This window comes from Chelonia mydas, chromosome 1 (genome assembly GCF_015237465.2).
Source record: "Chelonia mydas isolate rCheMyd1 chromosome 1, rCheMyd1.pri.v2, whole genome shotgun sequence".
NCBI classification, from domain to species: Eukaryota; Metazoa; Chordata; order Testudines; family Cheloniidae; genus Chelonia; species Chelonia mydas.
This window is the reverse complement of record NC_057849.1, coordinates 141,165,401-141,183,409: the sequence shown is the minus strand read 5'-3', so window position 1 is coordinate 141,183,409 and position 18,009 is coordinate 141,165,401. Positions and strand designations below refer to the sequence as shown.

The 18,009-nt window shown below is 40.6% G+C and overlaps 1 protein-coding gene across 8 annotated transcripts in view; it reads right to left on the bottom strand.

Annotated features, from left to right (window-relative positions):
- The window catches only part of POLA1 (DNA polymerase alpha 1, catalytic subunit), a 349,214-nt gene that overhangs the window by 168,163 nt on the left and 163,042 nt on the right, over positions 1 to 18,009 (bottom strand). For 7 of the 8 annotated variants that reach the window (XM_037901946.2, XM_037901935.2, XM_043537998.1 and 4 more), the window contains exon 32: positions 11,239 to 11,413. In XM_037901946.2, the coding sequence (XP_037757874.1) occupies positions 11,239 to 11,413 (175 nt within the window). Of the gene's footprint in view, positions 1 to 11,238; positions 11,414 to 15,791; positions 15,965 to 18,009 lie in introns of those variants that run through there. The other variant, XM_043538002.1, reaches the window with a different exon arrangement.

Here is an 18,009-nt window from a genome sequence, read left to right as displayed (position 1 = left end):
ATGTAACACGAAGAAATCACTTATCTTTTTATACAAGATTGCTTTATAAAGAAAAGAAGCACACTGCATTATCCATCATGGGAGTATGCAACAGAACATTTTGTTTCTGAGGAAACCATTCCTAGCGGATGGTTTTATTGTTATTTTCTTTTTAAGTTACATTGAAAATGTTTCAATAAAATGTGCATCGTTATTAAGAAACCGTCTTTAAATCAAAATGGGACCATTAAAACTGAAAACAGAGAATAAAAACCCCATTAAAGAAACACGGGTGCACTGCTATTACCAACTCCTTCAAGTCCGTATACAACTGCCAACTCTGATTTCAATGCAGTGGTCGATTTCATTTTGGCTCAGTGGTTAACAGCATGTAGGTTTCAATCTAATGCAGTGGTTAAAATTCAGGAGCAGCATTTAAAAAGGCAGTGTTGGAGACAAAATGTTTTATTTTTGGTTTCCAGAACCCAAGAATTTAAACAAATTTTTATATATATATATATATATATGAAAAGATCCTAAAAATATTGACTCAATAAAAAGAAAAAAAACCAACCCCAAGCACAAAGTTCATTTTTTCTAGTTATCTGAGGGTCAAAGTAAAGCTGGTCAATTTCACATTTCTTGACATGTTTTTAGCAGTGTGTTTAACCCCCGCTTTAAAAAAAAAAGGACTAGTTACTTGATCTGCAATTTATTTTTAACCCAGGTAAAGACAATCTAGATAAATGTCCATCAAAATTTATATTCTAATACAGACATATGACAAAATGTTCAGGAACAATGGCTTACTTTATTATAAAAGAAAAAGGTCTTATAAAACATTTGTAGAAAGGAACATTTTCAGAATAAACTGAAAGTTTAAGAAAATTAAGCCAAGTAAGGAAGTAAAATGTGTCATCTCATTATTTAAGTAAGTGTGAAATACGACAATTCAGCAATAATTTTAGGGAAGTTGGAGCTGGATGCTCATCCTTTTCCACTTCTTCTTTATAAGATTGAAGTCTTTGTCTTACCAAGTGCAAAGAAACAATATTCACAGACCTAAAGAACACACCTTGGGCACAACATTCAATTCAATTAAACTTATATGTATAACACCATTTAAATTTATCACAAAATAAAAATATTCTACAACTATTTTTTTTAATCATTATACTATTTTTCTATAAATACTAAATGGGTCATATTTAAGCAAAAGAAAGAAGTGTATTGCAAACAAAATACCAGTTTAACCTATTTAATTTCAATTAAAAACTTAACCCAGATCAGCGTTTTAAGAATTTCCTCTTTTTTAAAAAAAAAAAAAAACACAAAAGGCGAACATGAATAAAGGCTAACATCATACCAAATTAGATTTTTACAGGTCATTAAATAGAAATTAAAGAAAACATTTCTATTAGCAACTGTCGCACACTTCATAGTACACAGGGTCCCTTAAGAGAGAGAGCATTTTTTTTTTTAAATAAGCTCATCTGTACTCTTTGAAAAAGACAAATGTTCTGCAAGACAAGTGGTAGATAAAAGTTTTATTTAAAATTTCTCTCCTCCTCAACATTTTCTTTATACGTCAGATTCTCAGAAGGAAAAACAAAAGGTGGGCTATCTGTCTAAGACAATAATGAGTGCAAGGACATATGTACAATATGAACACTCTCTCTTTGCTGAAAATGTAGACATGGAGTAAAAAGTAGTGATGGCTACTTTAACATAGAAATAGCAGTAAATTCCAACTGCGAATGTATCTTTAATTCTTTCTCAGAATATTCCACTACATTAAGATAATCCCTTTCACTAAATAAAAATTAAGGAAGGGATATCATACTTTGCCCTTTCTGAGAAAGACCACAGACTTTAGTAAAACTGTGATTTTCCAATGTTCAGGTTGTCAAAAATGGTGGGACGGGGTAGGTAGAAAAGACACATGGTCAAACAAATAGGTAATCTACTTTTCAAAAAAATTAGAAACACTTATTTTTTATCATTTGACTAGCTATTTTGATTGGGGAAAACTGAAGAATCATGGTGATGATTCAGCAAAGTATACCTTACTTAACCCATGTGAATAGTCTCACTGAAATCAATGGGACTCATCAGGTGCTAAAAAGCATGCCTATATTAATTGATTTTCTTGCTGAATTGGGTCCTATATTATCTACTGTTTCCTTTCATGGATTGTTTCTTGGTTACTTAATCCATTTCAGAATACCAAGTTGCATCCTCCACAAAAAGGCAGAATGCCCTATTTTGGTAAACAAAATCACAGCATGGAATATTTAAAGAATGGAAAAACTGCTCCTCTTCCCTTTGTAATACATTTTTTAAAAAGAAGGCCACAAGAGTTGTCAGCAATAAACGTCTGCTTTTGACTCTTATCTTTCCATGACACGGACAAAATCATATGGGCTTGCTAATTATTTCAGGTTTAGTTTCATACTTAACACTTTACTATCACTAAAGGCTCTGGCCTATAGGTCAGCCTTAAAAAATAGAGAGGATGCATTCATGATTTAAAAAAAAAAAAAAAAATCCTTCAGAAAGTAAGTAATGGTGAAGATAAACCAAAGAGATTTACCTTTGTATGACAGAAATATACAAGAAAAGAAAGGTCTGTATGTTGCCACTGAAGTTTTAACTGTTGTTTTAAAATACTAAATGAATGACCAACGTTTATATTATTTTGGTTTGGTTACTAAAATAATTTGAGGTTAAAACTTTTGCAAGTGACTTTTTTTTAGGGGTGGCGGGGGAGCAGGAGTTGCAGCTTTTTCCTCCAAAGACTATAGTGGTGAGCATAAACAAAGCAGAAGTCATAAGAAGTGTCAGTTTTTAGAGCAACTACAAGAGATAGGGTATTTACTGATTTCTGTAGATGACCTAAAATTAATATTATCTTTAAAAAAATTGAGATTAGTCTTAAAAAAAAATCAGCCTTTTTTTGGAAGCTATGCAAACAGAAAAGTTTATATATTTATACCTTTGCTCATTAGAGGTTTTGTGAAACAAAAGAAAAATAGTATCTGGTGCTGCCACCTAGAGACTAAGGGTGTGAATTTCTTTTAGAATCACGTCACAAGTGGAAACGTACTTCAGCACCCAACCCTTACATACTGAAAGTACGGAAAGATTCTGATTATCTAAACCCTCAATATCATGCACTGCAAAGAATTCCCCTAACTGCAGACTTCTTTGCCAGTAACGCTCCATTATACAAATGCCCAAATAACCTCACCAATGTTGCCTAAATTTAGATAATAGGGATCTTAACATACTTCTAATTTAAATAATTTGTTTGACTGAATAGACATTCTAAAAGGAAGACCTATATATAATCAATACACTGGAGTGATTAAAATTTGATCTGGGAAAGAAAAAAATGAAAATATAAGTATTACTACTATAAACAAAGGTTTATAGAAATAGCGTCTAGAGATAGAACACATCAATTCAGTCACCCAGTCCATTCCCATGCCAGAGCAGGACTATTCTCAAACAATAATGCTTTACTTTCTCTGTTTTTTTTTTTTTTAATGTACTTATCACACACTAAGTACATGTTTGTAATTAAAAAAACCAAAGAGACTACATGCTAGCTCTCCAAAAAAGAACCCTCATGGTCTCCCCTAAATCACCCTTCAAGCAAAGGCCTGCACCTTGTTAACAAATTCTGACAGTCAGTAACACCCAAGGGAATTATACAGTTGATACCAAATTCACAGCACCCAGAGATTTAAATAAGGGGCTAACTCACACACTTTAACCGATTTCCACAGTTAAGAAATTGTGGAATACCAGGTTGCTCAGCAAAGTATGTGCATAGCACAGCTGAGCAGTTTTGTTATTTTTTTCTAAATAAATCTTGAATAACGAAGATTTGTTAAAACTAAAACTGATCAATTCATGGATGTGGTGGTTAGGAAATATAATCATATTGCTTTGTCTTTCCTCGCCCTCCTATTCAAACCCACAGATCTGGTTTCCCTTCATTGTATAATATGACAAAATAGACCGTTAATTCTCTGGGGGCACGAACACGTACAATTTAAATGTATAGTGAAGAGTAGCACAATTTGGAGAGCTGTAAAATAAATAATTTAAAAGGCAGTTGCTTTGTTAATTCCCTATACAACATTTTTTGAACTTTATCCAACCTATAAAATTACATTTGGTAGCCCATACAAATGGGTTCTCCTCAGAACAAAGAAGACAGGCAGAGGTTACCAGAAGAAAAAGCATCTCCTGAAAAAAGTAGACACCATGACTAAACTAAACAGGAACTAGAAGAGTAACTTTCCTAAAATTAACATGTTGCAAAACTGCTTGCGTGTCAAATAAAGAACACCAGTATCTGCATAGGCCTATGGACCACTGGAATTTCTCATGGAAATCAATTATACAGATATGGGGAAATTCCCTTTTATGTAGCAAACAGCTTCAGTAATTCGCACAGGCTTCAAAGGAGGAGTGAACGCCACAGAATGTGTGTCTCAGTTGCTTGGCTGCTTTTAGAAAACACCTTACTAAGGGATGAGAGAGAAAAACACAGTAGAGCCTAGGACAGAAATAAATTTGAGAATGTTGACCTTTTGAAAATGGTACCTGAGACAGATCTTGCTCTAGGTTACATTGGAGAAAGTTAAAGAAGTCAGATAGTTCACACCAAAAAGGAGAAACTCATTGTCTTCTGGAGAATGTTCTCCACCAATTTATCACTCAAGAAGGATATTGACATTGCATGGCACTTCAGAATCAAGGTACCACAAATCGTAACCCTTTTGGACAGGCTGCTGAGATGGGTGCAAGAGAGACAATAGGCTGCTTCTGTGAGGATCTAATGGAACTGGGTGATGGACAATAGGGTCAGGTCTGTAAACCAATTTATTCAGAGCCACACTGGGGCTGTGGGAATCAGTTTCATTTGGTCACTCATATTTTCTCAAGACCTTTGTAATAATGAAAGGAAAAAGGAAGAAACATGTAGAGTTTGCTGTGATTTTCAGGAACAGTAAATCTATACATCCCTAACACTAGTCAGATTCCTCTTCTCCCCACCGCAAGTCCAAAGATAGAGAATTTACAGATGAAATTTATAAGCAAATAAATCTGTTATTTAGAGTTATCTACATTCTGCAAATCTGATGTAATACTTGTGGACTGAAGTTCTATTCTCCAGCATTTAAAATAGAGTGGCTGAACTAGTCTGCTCTGTGGCTGAAATCACCACCATAGTATGTGGAGTGCTTTATCGTCAGAGAAAATCTTCTCTGCTCATTCCAAGATAAGCAATGTTTCCCTGAGCAGGGCTACACTTCATCTGCCATGACTAGTAAGGTGAGCCATCATTGCAGCATTCGCTAAATGGAGAGTGACCCAATTCTGTTAAATAGGAGATCTGAAGATGTTTCACGCTCTTTGATCGCTTGCTCTGCAAAGACATCTGGTTCACATGACATTTCTCACTACAGTGGCTCAATTCATATCCAACTGTTTGAAAAGATAAGCAAAGTTTAATCCATCAGACACAATATTTTCCTAAAATTATCCAAACGGAGGGTTTCTTCAGAAAGCAAGAAATGATCTTGGACCCACTGCAAGGAGAGAGAAAGCCAGGATTTCCTGTGTAATAGAGACTAAGACATGTTCTATACTACAAATTTAGGTCAGTTTAGCTACATTGCTCTGTGCTGTGAAAAATTTCACACCCTCTGATGTAGTTAAGCCAACCTAAGCTCCAGGATAGACATTACCAGGTCAACAGACAAATTGTTTCATGAACCTAGTTACCACCTCTCAGAGAGGTGGATTTACTTACAGCTTCTGTCACTGTAATAAGCGTCTAACTACAGCAACTCAGTTGCCTGCTGTACACATTGCCTAAGTATAAACAAGAACCCATTAAAGAGTCAAATGATTTGTTTAGCTACCTGATGAAGCTGAATAAGACATTCTAGCCACTATAAAAATAAAATTTCTGATGCATTCAGAGACAAACGTATGTAGGCCACCCCCAGTATTGCAGAAAGATCCTAGAATAACTAATTTGAGCCTGGAATGATTCTAGATCACTCAAAGATTTATGACAGAACTCTGATCAACTATGCGAGAATAATATTTTTACTTTTAATGTGGGTCTTTGGAAAAAAGACTTGGCTTCTACCACCCAATACAGTTTACATGCTTGAGAAAATACCTGATAAAATGCTGCCAAAATAAGGAAACTTCAGGGGCATGGAGATATCAAACTGAACGTATTTGGTTGTTAATCTTACAAGATACTGCAATAGGTATATGGACGATCAGTCTGGCAGGGCTACAGATGCTTAAAAAAAATCTCTGCTGTAGAAATATTATACACCAAAAAATTTCCATCTTGAATTGCGCTGCAAAATGCAGTTTATGCATTTGAAAACAACAGACTCTACTGAGAGTTTTACAGTTTTTAAAATCTAGCCATTACATTTAGGAGTGCCTAAATGGAAACTAAGCTCTTTAGAACCTAATTGTGGGTCCTGAACACTTTTGAAAACCTGGTCTTATATCTATTAGGCTAGCATAATCTTCTGAAGAATTTTTTTGGCTTTTGAAAACAAATGGATGTAACTCGGGAATCTTTTTATCTTTCTTTGCCTCAGGATTATACAAGATTAAATCTTCAACTCCTCTATCTAGGCCATTACCAAAACGTCCACTGCCTCTGAACTGTAGGGTCTACTTTTCTTTTGATTGTTCTGAAACTCATATGCAAAGTTGACATTCTTGCAAGTTAGCACTCCACTGGACACAGACATAACCATTAGTGTTTTATTAGCGATTATCTTTGAAAAGTCATGGAAGATGAGAAACATTCCAGGGGATGAGAAAAGGGAAAAACATAGTGCCAATCTATAAAAAGAGAAATAAGGACAACCCAGGAATTACAGACCAGTCAACTTAACTTCAAACACCTAGAAGATAATAAGGTGATAACTAACAGTCAGCATGGACTTGTCAAGAACAAATAATATCAAACCAACCAAACAATTCTCTTTCACAGGGTAACAAGCCTTGTGGATAAGGGTGAAGCAGTAGATGTGGTATATCTTGACTTTAGTAAGGCTTTTGATACTGTCTTGCATGACCTTCTCATAAACAAACTAAGGAAATACAACCTAGATGCAACTACCATAAGGTGGGTACATAACTGGTTGGAAAACCATTCCCAGAAAGTAATCATCAGTGGTTCGCAGTCAAGCTGGAAGGGCATTTCAAGTGGAATCCTATAGGGATCAGTTCTGAGTCTGATCCTGTTCAATATAAGAACGGCCATACTGGGTCAGACCAAAGGTCCATCTAGCCCATTATCCCGTCTTCCAATGGTGGCCAATTCCAGGTGCCCCAGAGGGAATGAACAGAACAAGTAAATCATCAAGTGATCCATCTCCTGTCACCCATTCCCAGTTTCTGGTGAACAGAGGCTAGGGACACAACCTCTGCCAATCCTGGCTAATAGCCATTGATGGACCTATCCTCCATGAATTTATCTAGTTCTTTTTTTAACCCTGTTATAGTCTTGGACTTCACAACATCCTCTGGCAAAGAGTTCCACAGGCTGACTGCGTTGTATGAAGAATCTTCATCAATGATTTAAATAATGGCATATAGAGTACACTTATAAAGTTTGTGGACGATGGGCTTGGGAAGGATGCAAGAGCTTTGGAGGACAGGATTAAAATTCAAAATGATCTGGACAAACTAGAGAAATGGTCTGAAGCAAACAGGATGAAATTCAATAAGGAAAAATGCGAAGTACTCCACTTAGGAAGGAACAGTCAGTTGTACACATAAAAAACAGGAAATGACAGCCTAGGAAGGAGTACTGAAGAAAGAGATATGGGGGTCATAGTGGATCATAAGCTAAGTATGAGTCAACAGTGTAACACTGTTGCAAAAAAAACCAAACATTGTTCTGGGATGTATTACAGGGGGTTTTGTAAGCAATACACGAGAAGTAATTCTTCCGCTCTACTCCACGATGATTAGGCATCAACTGGAGTATTTTATCCAGTTCTAGGCGCCACATTTCAAGAAGGACATGGACAAATTGAAGAGTCCAGAGAAGAGCAACAAAAATGATTAAAGGTGTAGAAGACATGACCTATGAGGGAAGACTGAAAAAATTGGGTTTGTTTAGTTTGGAGAAGAGAAGACAGGGGGACAGGATAACAGTTTTCAAGTATATAAAACGTTGTCACAAGGAGGAGGGAGAAAAGTTGTTCTCCTTAATGTCTGGGGATAGGACAAGAAGCAATGGGCTTAAATTGCAGCAAGGGCAGTTTAGGTTGGACATCAGAAAAAACTTCCTAACTGTAAGGGTAGTTAAGCACTGGAATAAGTTGCCTAGGGAGGTTGTGGAATCTCCATCATCGGGGATTTTTAAGAGCAGGTTAGATACCTGTCAGGGATGGTCTAGATAATACTTCAGTCCCCTGCAATCAAGGCAGGACTGCACTAGATGACCTATTGAGGTCCCTTCCAGTCCTACGATTCTAGAGCACCAGCTTGAAAGTTAATAGCTAAAATGGCACAATCCAACTTTTTTCCTTTTAATCTTTTTAACATTCTATTATGGGAGGACAGAACCTTGTCAATATCTCTTAGCAAACCATTAAGAGTTCCAACTTCCTCCAAGCCATAGATCCCTGCATAAAACATCTATTTTAATGCTGCTTTCATCTTTCTTCCTGATCTGATAAAGAAGCTACCTCTTCCAAGGGAGCATATGATATTTTAGAGCACCCTTCAGTGAGGGAATTGATCCTGGTAAGGGAGCTCCAGATCTCTCTCTCTCATTAGGGAGCTCATAACTATTTTCTTGAGCACTGCATGCTTCATAGCTTACGTAGGCCAACCTTATTGCACACATCAAGTGGTCCTTGCATCCCTCCCATTCATGCCCACAAGCTCCTTGTGTGCCATCTTCCCATCCCCCTTTTTCAGGGACTTCCTGAAACTCCTCCCAGTCTTCCCCGAGAGGGGTTCTGTGTGCTCCCATTTCCCTCTCCTCCCATACCAGGTCCCCCATTTCCCTCTCCTCATCAATAGCCCTCTCTGCACCGCCATGCCCCTAATGTCCCCCTTATTTCCCACAGCAGAGGCTCTGTGTGCCCTCTATAGCCCCGTATCATGTACCCCCAACCTCCTGACCTGGGGTTCTGTGCCCCTTTCCATTCCCCTTCCCCCCACACCAGCATCCCCAGTCTCCTCTAAGCAAGGTTTCAGTGCATCCCTTAATGTTCAAAACCCTCAGCAGGGGTCCCCCATAGAAGGGTTGTACATTCTCCACCCATGGCAGGGACTAAGAAAACCTTCATCATGCCCTTCCCCATGCAGGGGGGCTCTGTCTTCCCCCCACCCCTCCTTTCCCACATTCCTTCCCCATGCTAGGGGCTCTCCATACCTCTCCTTCCTCTTTCCCTCATACCAGGAGTCCCCAATCTTCCCTTCACAAGGGGTTCTTTGTGCCCCATGCTTCCCTCTCCCCATGCCAGGGGCTGTGTGCATGCTCCCATTCCTTTCTCCCCCCATTCTTCCTCCACCCCACTCCTCCAACATTATTCTTCTTTCTGTCTGGGAGATAAATCATTCAAGGTGTCAACATGTAAAACTACTGGAAGGATGGGCAGAGATGAGATAGGACCATTGCTATGTTGGAAAGTGCTAATGGGGCCATCAACCAGTTTGATCCATACAACTGCAGAGGTGCTCGAGGCTGTGGCTGTGCTAAACAGCTGGCAGGGGCTTCGTGCGTCTCCCATTTTCCAATTTTCTCTAATCAATAACTTTATGGCCACTGATGCCTAGAATACGCCCTCATATTTTAGAATAGATTTGTAGAGCCATCTGATCTGCGATCCACAAACATGGCCCACAGATATAAAGCGGAGAGCCGCAGGGCCCAGGATTTGCAGGGCTCTATTGATTGGATGCAGTGTTCCAAAGTTATCCCATTACATATGCAATGACAGACAGACAAAGAAATGCTGTCAAGTTGAATGTCAGACCTCCATCAGCTCGGAGAATTAATTACCTTTGGGGAGAAAACAAAATGAAAAATGATGTATATGAATAGTCATGTCATATTGTCTATAAAAGAGTTAGAAAATAAACCCTTTGTTGGAGAAGATTTACAAGTAACTTACTAAACACTGAACTTTTCCTCTGGATAGGGAGCCTGTGGAGGATCACCTGTTGTGTGAAATAAGCTGTGTTGGTTAGGAAAAGTTTTACTGTTTTTTCTGACATCTCCTAAAGAAAAATAGTTGTCTTAAGAAAAGCTCAGGCACCCGCACCTCTCTCGGGCTGAGTGAAAACGGGTGAATCTGTGTGCACCTGCAGCAGTAATCGTGTCTCTTGATTCTTCTACATGCCTGACACACAAGGAAGGAAGGATCCATTACTATGGATTATTAGAGCTGCCTGCCTGCTATATCCTAGGAAAAAGGTCTTTATTGCCATATTTCTGAAAAGATTTACCTTGCCATTAGAGATTAAAAATATTAACAGAGCTGCAAGGTTCTTTTTCCCTGGACAGATACTAAAGAGCACAGAGTCTGTAACTGCACAGTATGTTTTAGCAACTTAAGAAAAGCTTGTGAAGAAACAACAGGGCTGCCATGGATAAAAACTAAAGGGTGCCAGACAGAGTTAGATTTTACAACCCTCACTCATTACAGATGAGCACTTACTCATATGAGTAACTCCACTCAAGTCAATAGGACTACTCATGTGACTAAGCATACAACTAAATCCACACTGCTGAGCTACCCAGGTCCCACGAAGTAGAAGAGCGTGACCACATGGCAGCAGAAAGCCATGCCTCCCAGCCTGGGTCGGCAGCCTCCTGCTCACTCAAGCAGAGCCAACCGCACGCTGCAGCTGCAGCAGAGGCAGCATTTTTGTTTAGCTGCCCAAGTCCAAGCCTGCCCAAACCCCTAGGTTTGAGTTTGGGCGGCTAGCCGAAGCTGCCATGCGTGTAGCCATGCCCACGCTGATATTTTTAGCGAGCTAGCATGAGTCTGTCTACCCAGGCTTGGAGGTTCATTTCTAGCGGCAGTGTAGACATTCCCTAACTATTCTCTCCCCAACACAGACTGACCTGAAGAACATATTCCCTACTGTGCTTCTGCTAAGAAATGATGTGCATTAATTCCGCTCACTCCGCCCCTTGATGCTCTCTGGATAAAGTGAGTTTTAGATACTTACCTAACCATGTTGCAATGAGAACAGAGTCAATTCCATCTATGGGCTCACAGATTCGAGCCACTACTGGGTGAATCTGTTGTGACAGATAGTACTGAGTATCAACAGTAAGATTTTCTTGTTTTTGCAGCTGTTCTGGAGCATATGCTCTCTGGCTGGCACTCAGATTTGACCCATCCTAAGACAGGGGACATACACAAAACAAACCAAGAGAAAAAAATCAGTCATATGTGGGTTGGAGTCGGGGTTAGACATTTCAGCATTAGAAAACTAGGTTTTTAAAAAAGGGTACAGTGGATTCCTTCCTTCAGCTATATTATTACATATCCAATACAAATTAAAGAAATCCGAAGAAACAGGTTACACGTTTGTTGCTGGCATTAGCTAGTAAATTCAAGAACATAAATCAAGCTTGTATTATTACAGCTTGTGTGTGCGCAAATCAGTAATAGTAGACAGAGTAAACAGTCCCATCTGTCAATTGAGAAATGCACAATGAAAATATACTGTTACCATCAGCCCAGTTAAAAGTATGCAAAGGGCAAACATTTTGGGATCACCCTTATATTAAATCAGCATTATCACATTACAGCGATCGTTAGAGCAGCTTCCTAATGGTTGTGGTGGATTCTCCATCACTGAAAATTTTTAAATCAGACTGGATTTTTTTTCTAAAAAGATACACTCATGTTCAAACAGGAAGTAATTCATGGCCTGTGTTACACTGGAGGTCAGATTAGATGATCAGAAGGGTCCCTTCTGGACTTATACTCGATTAATCTATTGTAACATGCAGATACCAAATCATATCCTTACATGAATGTACTAAAATAATCAGTGGTGCATCGTCAATGAACAGACAAAACACTAAGTGGAAAAATGGAAGGAGGAATTAAGAGAGCAAGACGATCTGTTTTGCTAAGAAGTTTATGCTAAGTTCTACATAGACAGGAATAAAAGTGGGTTGATGGAGAAGAAACTGTCAGGCACCAATGCACAGATAAGTAGCACAACAGAGACAATGTGATCAACCCAAAAGGGCTGAGCACCTTAAGAAACTCTTTGCAATCCTTCTAGTCAAGAGTGCCATTCTGGAGTTCCAGAGGGCACAATGAGCCGTTCTTAAAAGAGAAAAAACTAAAAACAGAGGCTGAAACTTGTTGAAATGAGAAGCTAAAATGCAGGTTGAAAATGGGGCTGCTGGGAGGGTAGAGAAATATCTTGAGTTCCAAGAAAAAACTGTTCAGGGAAATGCAGCATGCATTAAACCTGTAGAATACCACTCACAGGTCATGTGAACACTATGAAAAAAAAGTGTATTTTCCACATGCATAAGCTAATGTATGCCAAAACCGAACGGGGTGAGGGCAAGTACTGTGGTAGAAAGTACTCTACTATTCAGTAACACCTGTTGTACTTCCGTAGAGCAGGATTCTAACCCCGTAAACCATTGAGGAACCATGCCCCAAGGCAGACAGCCACTATGTTGGGATGAAGCACACAACTCTCATCCTGTGAAAGGAGATGAGGGATGGTCAGGAACATGAACAGCAGCTGGACACACAGATGAAGCAAGTAAGAGTACCAAGCTGGTCTCAGCCAGGTCAATACTATAAGGATAACTCTGACTTTGTCTTGTCTGATCTTGTTCATTACCCTTACTATCAGTGGCATTGGAGGAAATGCATAGAACACACCCTTCTTCCAAGATAGAAGAAAGCATAGTGGCCCAGACCCCTCGATCAGAAAACAGGATACTTCCTGTTCCTGGAGATGGCAAAGAGATCACTTCTAGCAGTCCCCATCTTTGGACTATGCTGTGGAGAATGTGGGTGTCTAGCTCCCATTTGTAATCCTCTGACAAGTGTCTGCTGAGAACATCAGCTGTGATGTGCGGAATACCTGGGAGGTAGACTACTGAAATTTGGATCTGACGAGCCATGCACCAATTCCATAGTTTCACGGCTTCAGCACACAGGAAGGGGGATCTTGCTCCTCCCTGCTTATTGATATAGAACAGGCAGGATATGTTGTCTGTCATGATACTGATTGATTTGCCCCTGATAAGGGGCAGGAAATGAAAGCAAGTGTTCCTGACAATCCTGAGCTCCAACAGATTGGTGTGAAGATTGGTTTCTTGAGTTGTCCGTCTTCCTTAGTTGTGAAGATATTGAGGTTGGCTCCCCATCCCAACAGCGATGCATCTCTGTTGTTAAAGTCACTGACAGGCAACAAAAAGGAATGTTTGCACCGACATTGAGTTAATCCTTCCATCAGTCTAAGGAGTTCCTCACTTGTAGAGGAACTGTCACCTTCTGTCCAAGGTATCTGACCAAGGAATAGATCTTTCTGAGCCAACTCTGGAAGCAGTAGAGACATAACCTTGCATGATTGGTCACAAAACTGCCATGTGTCCCAAAAGCTGAACACAGTTCCTTATTGTGATTCCTGAGGCATTGTAGCCAGACAGCCAGCCCCGCCCTCTCAGACCAGCATTGCTGGGAACACAAGGGAGCCAAAACAGGGCACTTAACATAAATTCCAGCACAGCCTTTAGAAGCACAGGCGTGCTGCTACAATGTGCCTCTGGGAACATATACAACGATTAGGCTCACAGCAGACAGAGAAGCTGTGACAGACATGGCTCTTAGCACCTACTAAATAGCGTGATGCACACGCCCCAACATCCTAGTTGGGAAAATATTTACCCTAATAAAAGGAATGTCCAGTAGTCGAAACTTATCGTTTCTCTCCCTTGCAAGTGTAAACTACTCTTGCGAGAGCTGGCGTCGCCCAGACAGACCAGCCCCAATTTGGCATAAGAAAGGAGAAAGAGAATAAAGGAGTACAGAGGTATAAGTATGGGACCTACAGCACCATGATTTTTGAGTGCTTTTCACTATCTATCTGCTGGTCAGATAAATGACAGCCTCCCAAGGCTTCTGCAGCTAAGAGGGTCCCTAAGCCTTGTCCCTTATTCGTCTTTCCGCGGAATTGAGTGACCGATCCTGGCTTGGCACCGCTGGAATCGAGAGATGCAAGGAGGGTAAGAAGCACCCACACCTGATCTCCTACCTTTAGTGTACACATATTTTGAAATAGAGCTCTATACTTTGTCTTCTTTCTTTGGGATTGTGGCTTCAGTTTTGTAACTTGTTTGTGTGTGTAACATCTCTACATTTAAATAAGTAGGTACTAGCAATTTTGTAACCACATGATTAGAATCTAGTTTAATAAATTTTGGTAACCATTTGTGCACAAGCCTGACTTGTTTCTCTGGTTTACTGTAAAGCAGCCAACACAATTAAAGAACCTCAGCCGTTTTGGCTATAAAGCCTGGCCATTAGGTGAGAGTACTAAGAGCCTAGCGTTGAGTTGTGCCGCCTCCACGGGGCAAACTCTTGGGGCGCCTGTCAGTCAATCCTGACTGCCCACTGCGAAGGAGCTCTGAGCTCTAGCAGTTAAAGTCACGGGTGTGGAGAGGCTCTTAGTGCTGCCATTGGGGCACCTGTCAGTCACTGTTGACTGCCCACTGCGAAGGAGCTCTGAGCTCTAGCAGTTAAAGTCACGGGTGTTTAGGACCTTGGGGCATCCGTCAGCCTAGCCCGGGCTGCCCGCCGCGAAGGGACAGTGCGTCCTAGCGGTTAAAGTCACAGATGGTATAAAACGGGCATAGCTGGCACCTCACCAAACATCCTTGGCCATCGGCTAACAGGCGTGTTGTGCATATGCTAAGAAGAAGGGCTCCTCTGAACTTTCTGTACCAGATCTGACAGGGTTATGAATCTGTCTAAGGGAAGGTATGCTATGGCTATCAATGAGTCCAAATATGCCCCTACAAACTATATCTTCTGTACAAGAATTAATGTTGACTTTTTTACATTCAACTGCAGACCTTACTCCTGGAACAGACCAAAGTCTGTCTGGGTGGATGACAGCACTACTTTGTAGGAACGGCCCTGCAGTAGCCAGTCGTCAAGGTACAGGAAGACTAGGATCGCTTCTTGTCAGAAGCAAGCAGCCATTACTGCCAGGACTTCTGAGAACACCTGGGGGCCAAGTAAAGGCCAAAGGGAAACGCTCAGTATTGGAAACAATCCTGTCCTATAGTGAAGCATAAGTATTTCCTGTGCAATGGATGTATCATGATATGGAAATACGCACCTTGTAGGTAAAGGGCCGAAAACCAAACCCCCTTCTCCAGTGAAGGAATTATAGCTTCCAGAGTCACCATCCTGAATTTTTGAGACTTTATGAACTTGTTTACAAATCTTAGAACTAAGATCGATCACCAGCCTTCATCCTTCTTTGGCACAAGGACATAATTTGAGTAAAATCCCTCGCACTTATGAGGAGGAGGAACCAGCTTTATTGCTCCTAATCGAAGGAGAAATTTACTTGTCTCAATAAAAGCTCGTGGGAGGGGTCCCTGGAGAAAAACGGGGAAGGGAAGTGAGTGCAAGGGAGGGAATGATGCAAAATGGATGGTATGTTGACTCACTTGTCTATAGTGATCTGCCTCCAAGCATATAGGAAATAGGCAAGGCAGTCTCCAGAAGGATGGGATCTGGGCTAACACGCACAGCTGTAAATCCAGAGGTGTGGAATGGATCGAACCCTCAACCAACCCATCAAAACTGTTGCTTTGAAGATGATGGGTGGTCACGGAGAGCAGATAGCAGTCCTTTTTCTTTTAAATCTCTCTCTCTTTCTGGGGGATTCAGTGGATCTATGGAACCAAGAAAACTGAGCAGGAAACAATCTCTGGGTAGTCTGTGACCTACTAAACTTTTTCTCGATAAAGTTATTTTGTTGATAGATGCAAAGCAATGCACGTGGGAAAACAGAATCCCAACTACACATATAAAATGATGGGGTCTAAATTAGCTGTTACCATTCAAGAAAGATCTTGGAATCACTGTGAATAGTTCTCTGAAAACATCCACTCAATGTGCAGTGACAGTCAAAAAAGCAAACAGAACATTGGGAAAGGGATAGATAATAAGACAGAAAATATATTGCCTCTATATAAATCTATGGAACACCCACATCTTGAATACTGTGTGCAGATATGGTCACCCTCATCTCAAAAAAAAACCATATATATATATATAGGAATTTGAAAGGGTTCAGAAAAGAGCAACAAAAACTATTAGGGGTATGGAACAGCTTCCGTATGAGGAGAGACTAATAAGACTAGGACTTTTCAGCTTGGAAAAGAGACGACTAAGGAGGGATATGACAGAGGTCTATAAAATCATGAATGGTGTGGAGAAAGTAAATAAGGAAGTGCTATTTACTCCTTCTCACAACACAAGAACTAGGGGTCACCAAATGAAATTAATAGGCAGCAGGTTTAAAACAAACAAAAGGAAGTATTTCTTCACACAATGCACAGTCAACCTGTGGAACTCTTTGACAGAGGATGTTGTGAAGACCCAGACTATAAGAGGGTTCAAAAAAGAACTAGGTAAATTTATGGAGGATAGGTTCACCAATGGCTATTAACCAGGATGGGCAGGGATGGTGTCCCTAGCCTCTGTTTGCAGAAGCTGGGAATGAGCAACAGGGAATGGATCACTTGATGATTACCTGTTCTGTTCATTCCCTCTGGGGCACCTGGCATTGGCCACTGTCAGAAGACAGGATACTGGGCTAGAATGACCTTTGGTCTGACCCAGTAAGGCCGTTCTTATTTGTAGGTATATGTATGCCAGGGGGTCATAAAATAGCCCTAGAGTCCTTTAGAGGGTGCAAGGACTTGTATGTGGTTTCCGAGAAGAGTTTACAACTATCGAAGGGAAAGTCCTCCACCGTCTTCTGTACATTTCAAGGAAATCCTGAGATATAGAGCCATGATGCCCTGCACATAACCAGTGCCATAGAGATGAACCTGGCAGCAGTGTCAACAGCAGCGAAGGATGCTTGAAGAGCAGTTCTGACCACCAATTGGCCGTCTGAGATGATGGACTGGAATTGCTCCCTATGCTCTTGTGGCAAATGGTCAACAAAAGTCATGAATCAGTTATAAATTTGTAAAATTATATTTGGCCATGACCACTTGATAATTCACAATCCTGAATTGCCGAGCTGCTGACGAACAGGACCTTCACCCAAAGAAATCCAGTCTTTTCTGGTTCCTGTCAAATGGGATAGACTTAGAGAAGCACTGCCTACCTGACTCATTTACCGCATCCACCACCAGAGAGCTAGGCTGAGGGTGGAAGAATAAAAAGTCAGAATCCTTAGAGGGAACAGCAGGGGGGCTCCTAGCTGCGAGTCCCCGCCAGGCTGGGGAGGGACAGGACTTGTCCTTTCCTTGCCTGGCAGCTCTCAAGGGGGAGAGGGGAGATCAGGCCCACCTCCAAGAGCCTCCCCTTGCTGCACAAAGCTTCAAAGGTTCCTGCAGCTGGAGGAGGCTTGTGGACATGGGTCTGATCTTCCCCTGCTGCTAGGGCTCCTAGCTGCAAGTCCCCACTGCCGGAAAAGGGACCCCACTGTTAAAACACCTTGAAATTTCAGATGTAAACATCTGAAAATATGAAATTGACCATTTAAAAATCCTCCGGCCGTGAAATTGATCAAAATGGACTGTGAATTCGATAGGGCTCTAATAATAATATTTATCCCTTTCTAGATGGAAATGATAGAACTGCCTTTTCTGCATTGACAGAAAAGTCAGTAAATATTCTTGTTCTGTATTTGAGGAAAAAGCCAGATGTATTTATATCCTGTGATGATGACGCAATACTTTCAATTTCAACAGTAACTCAG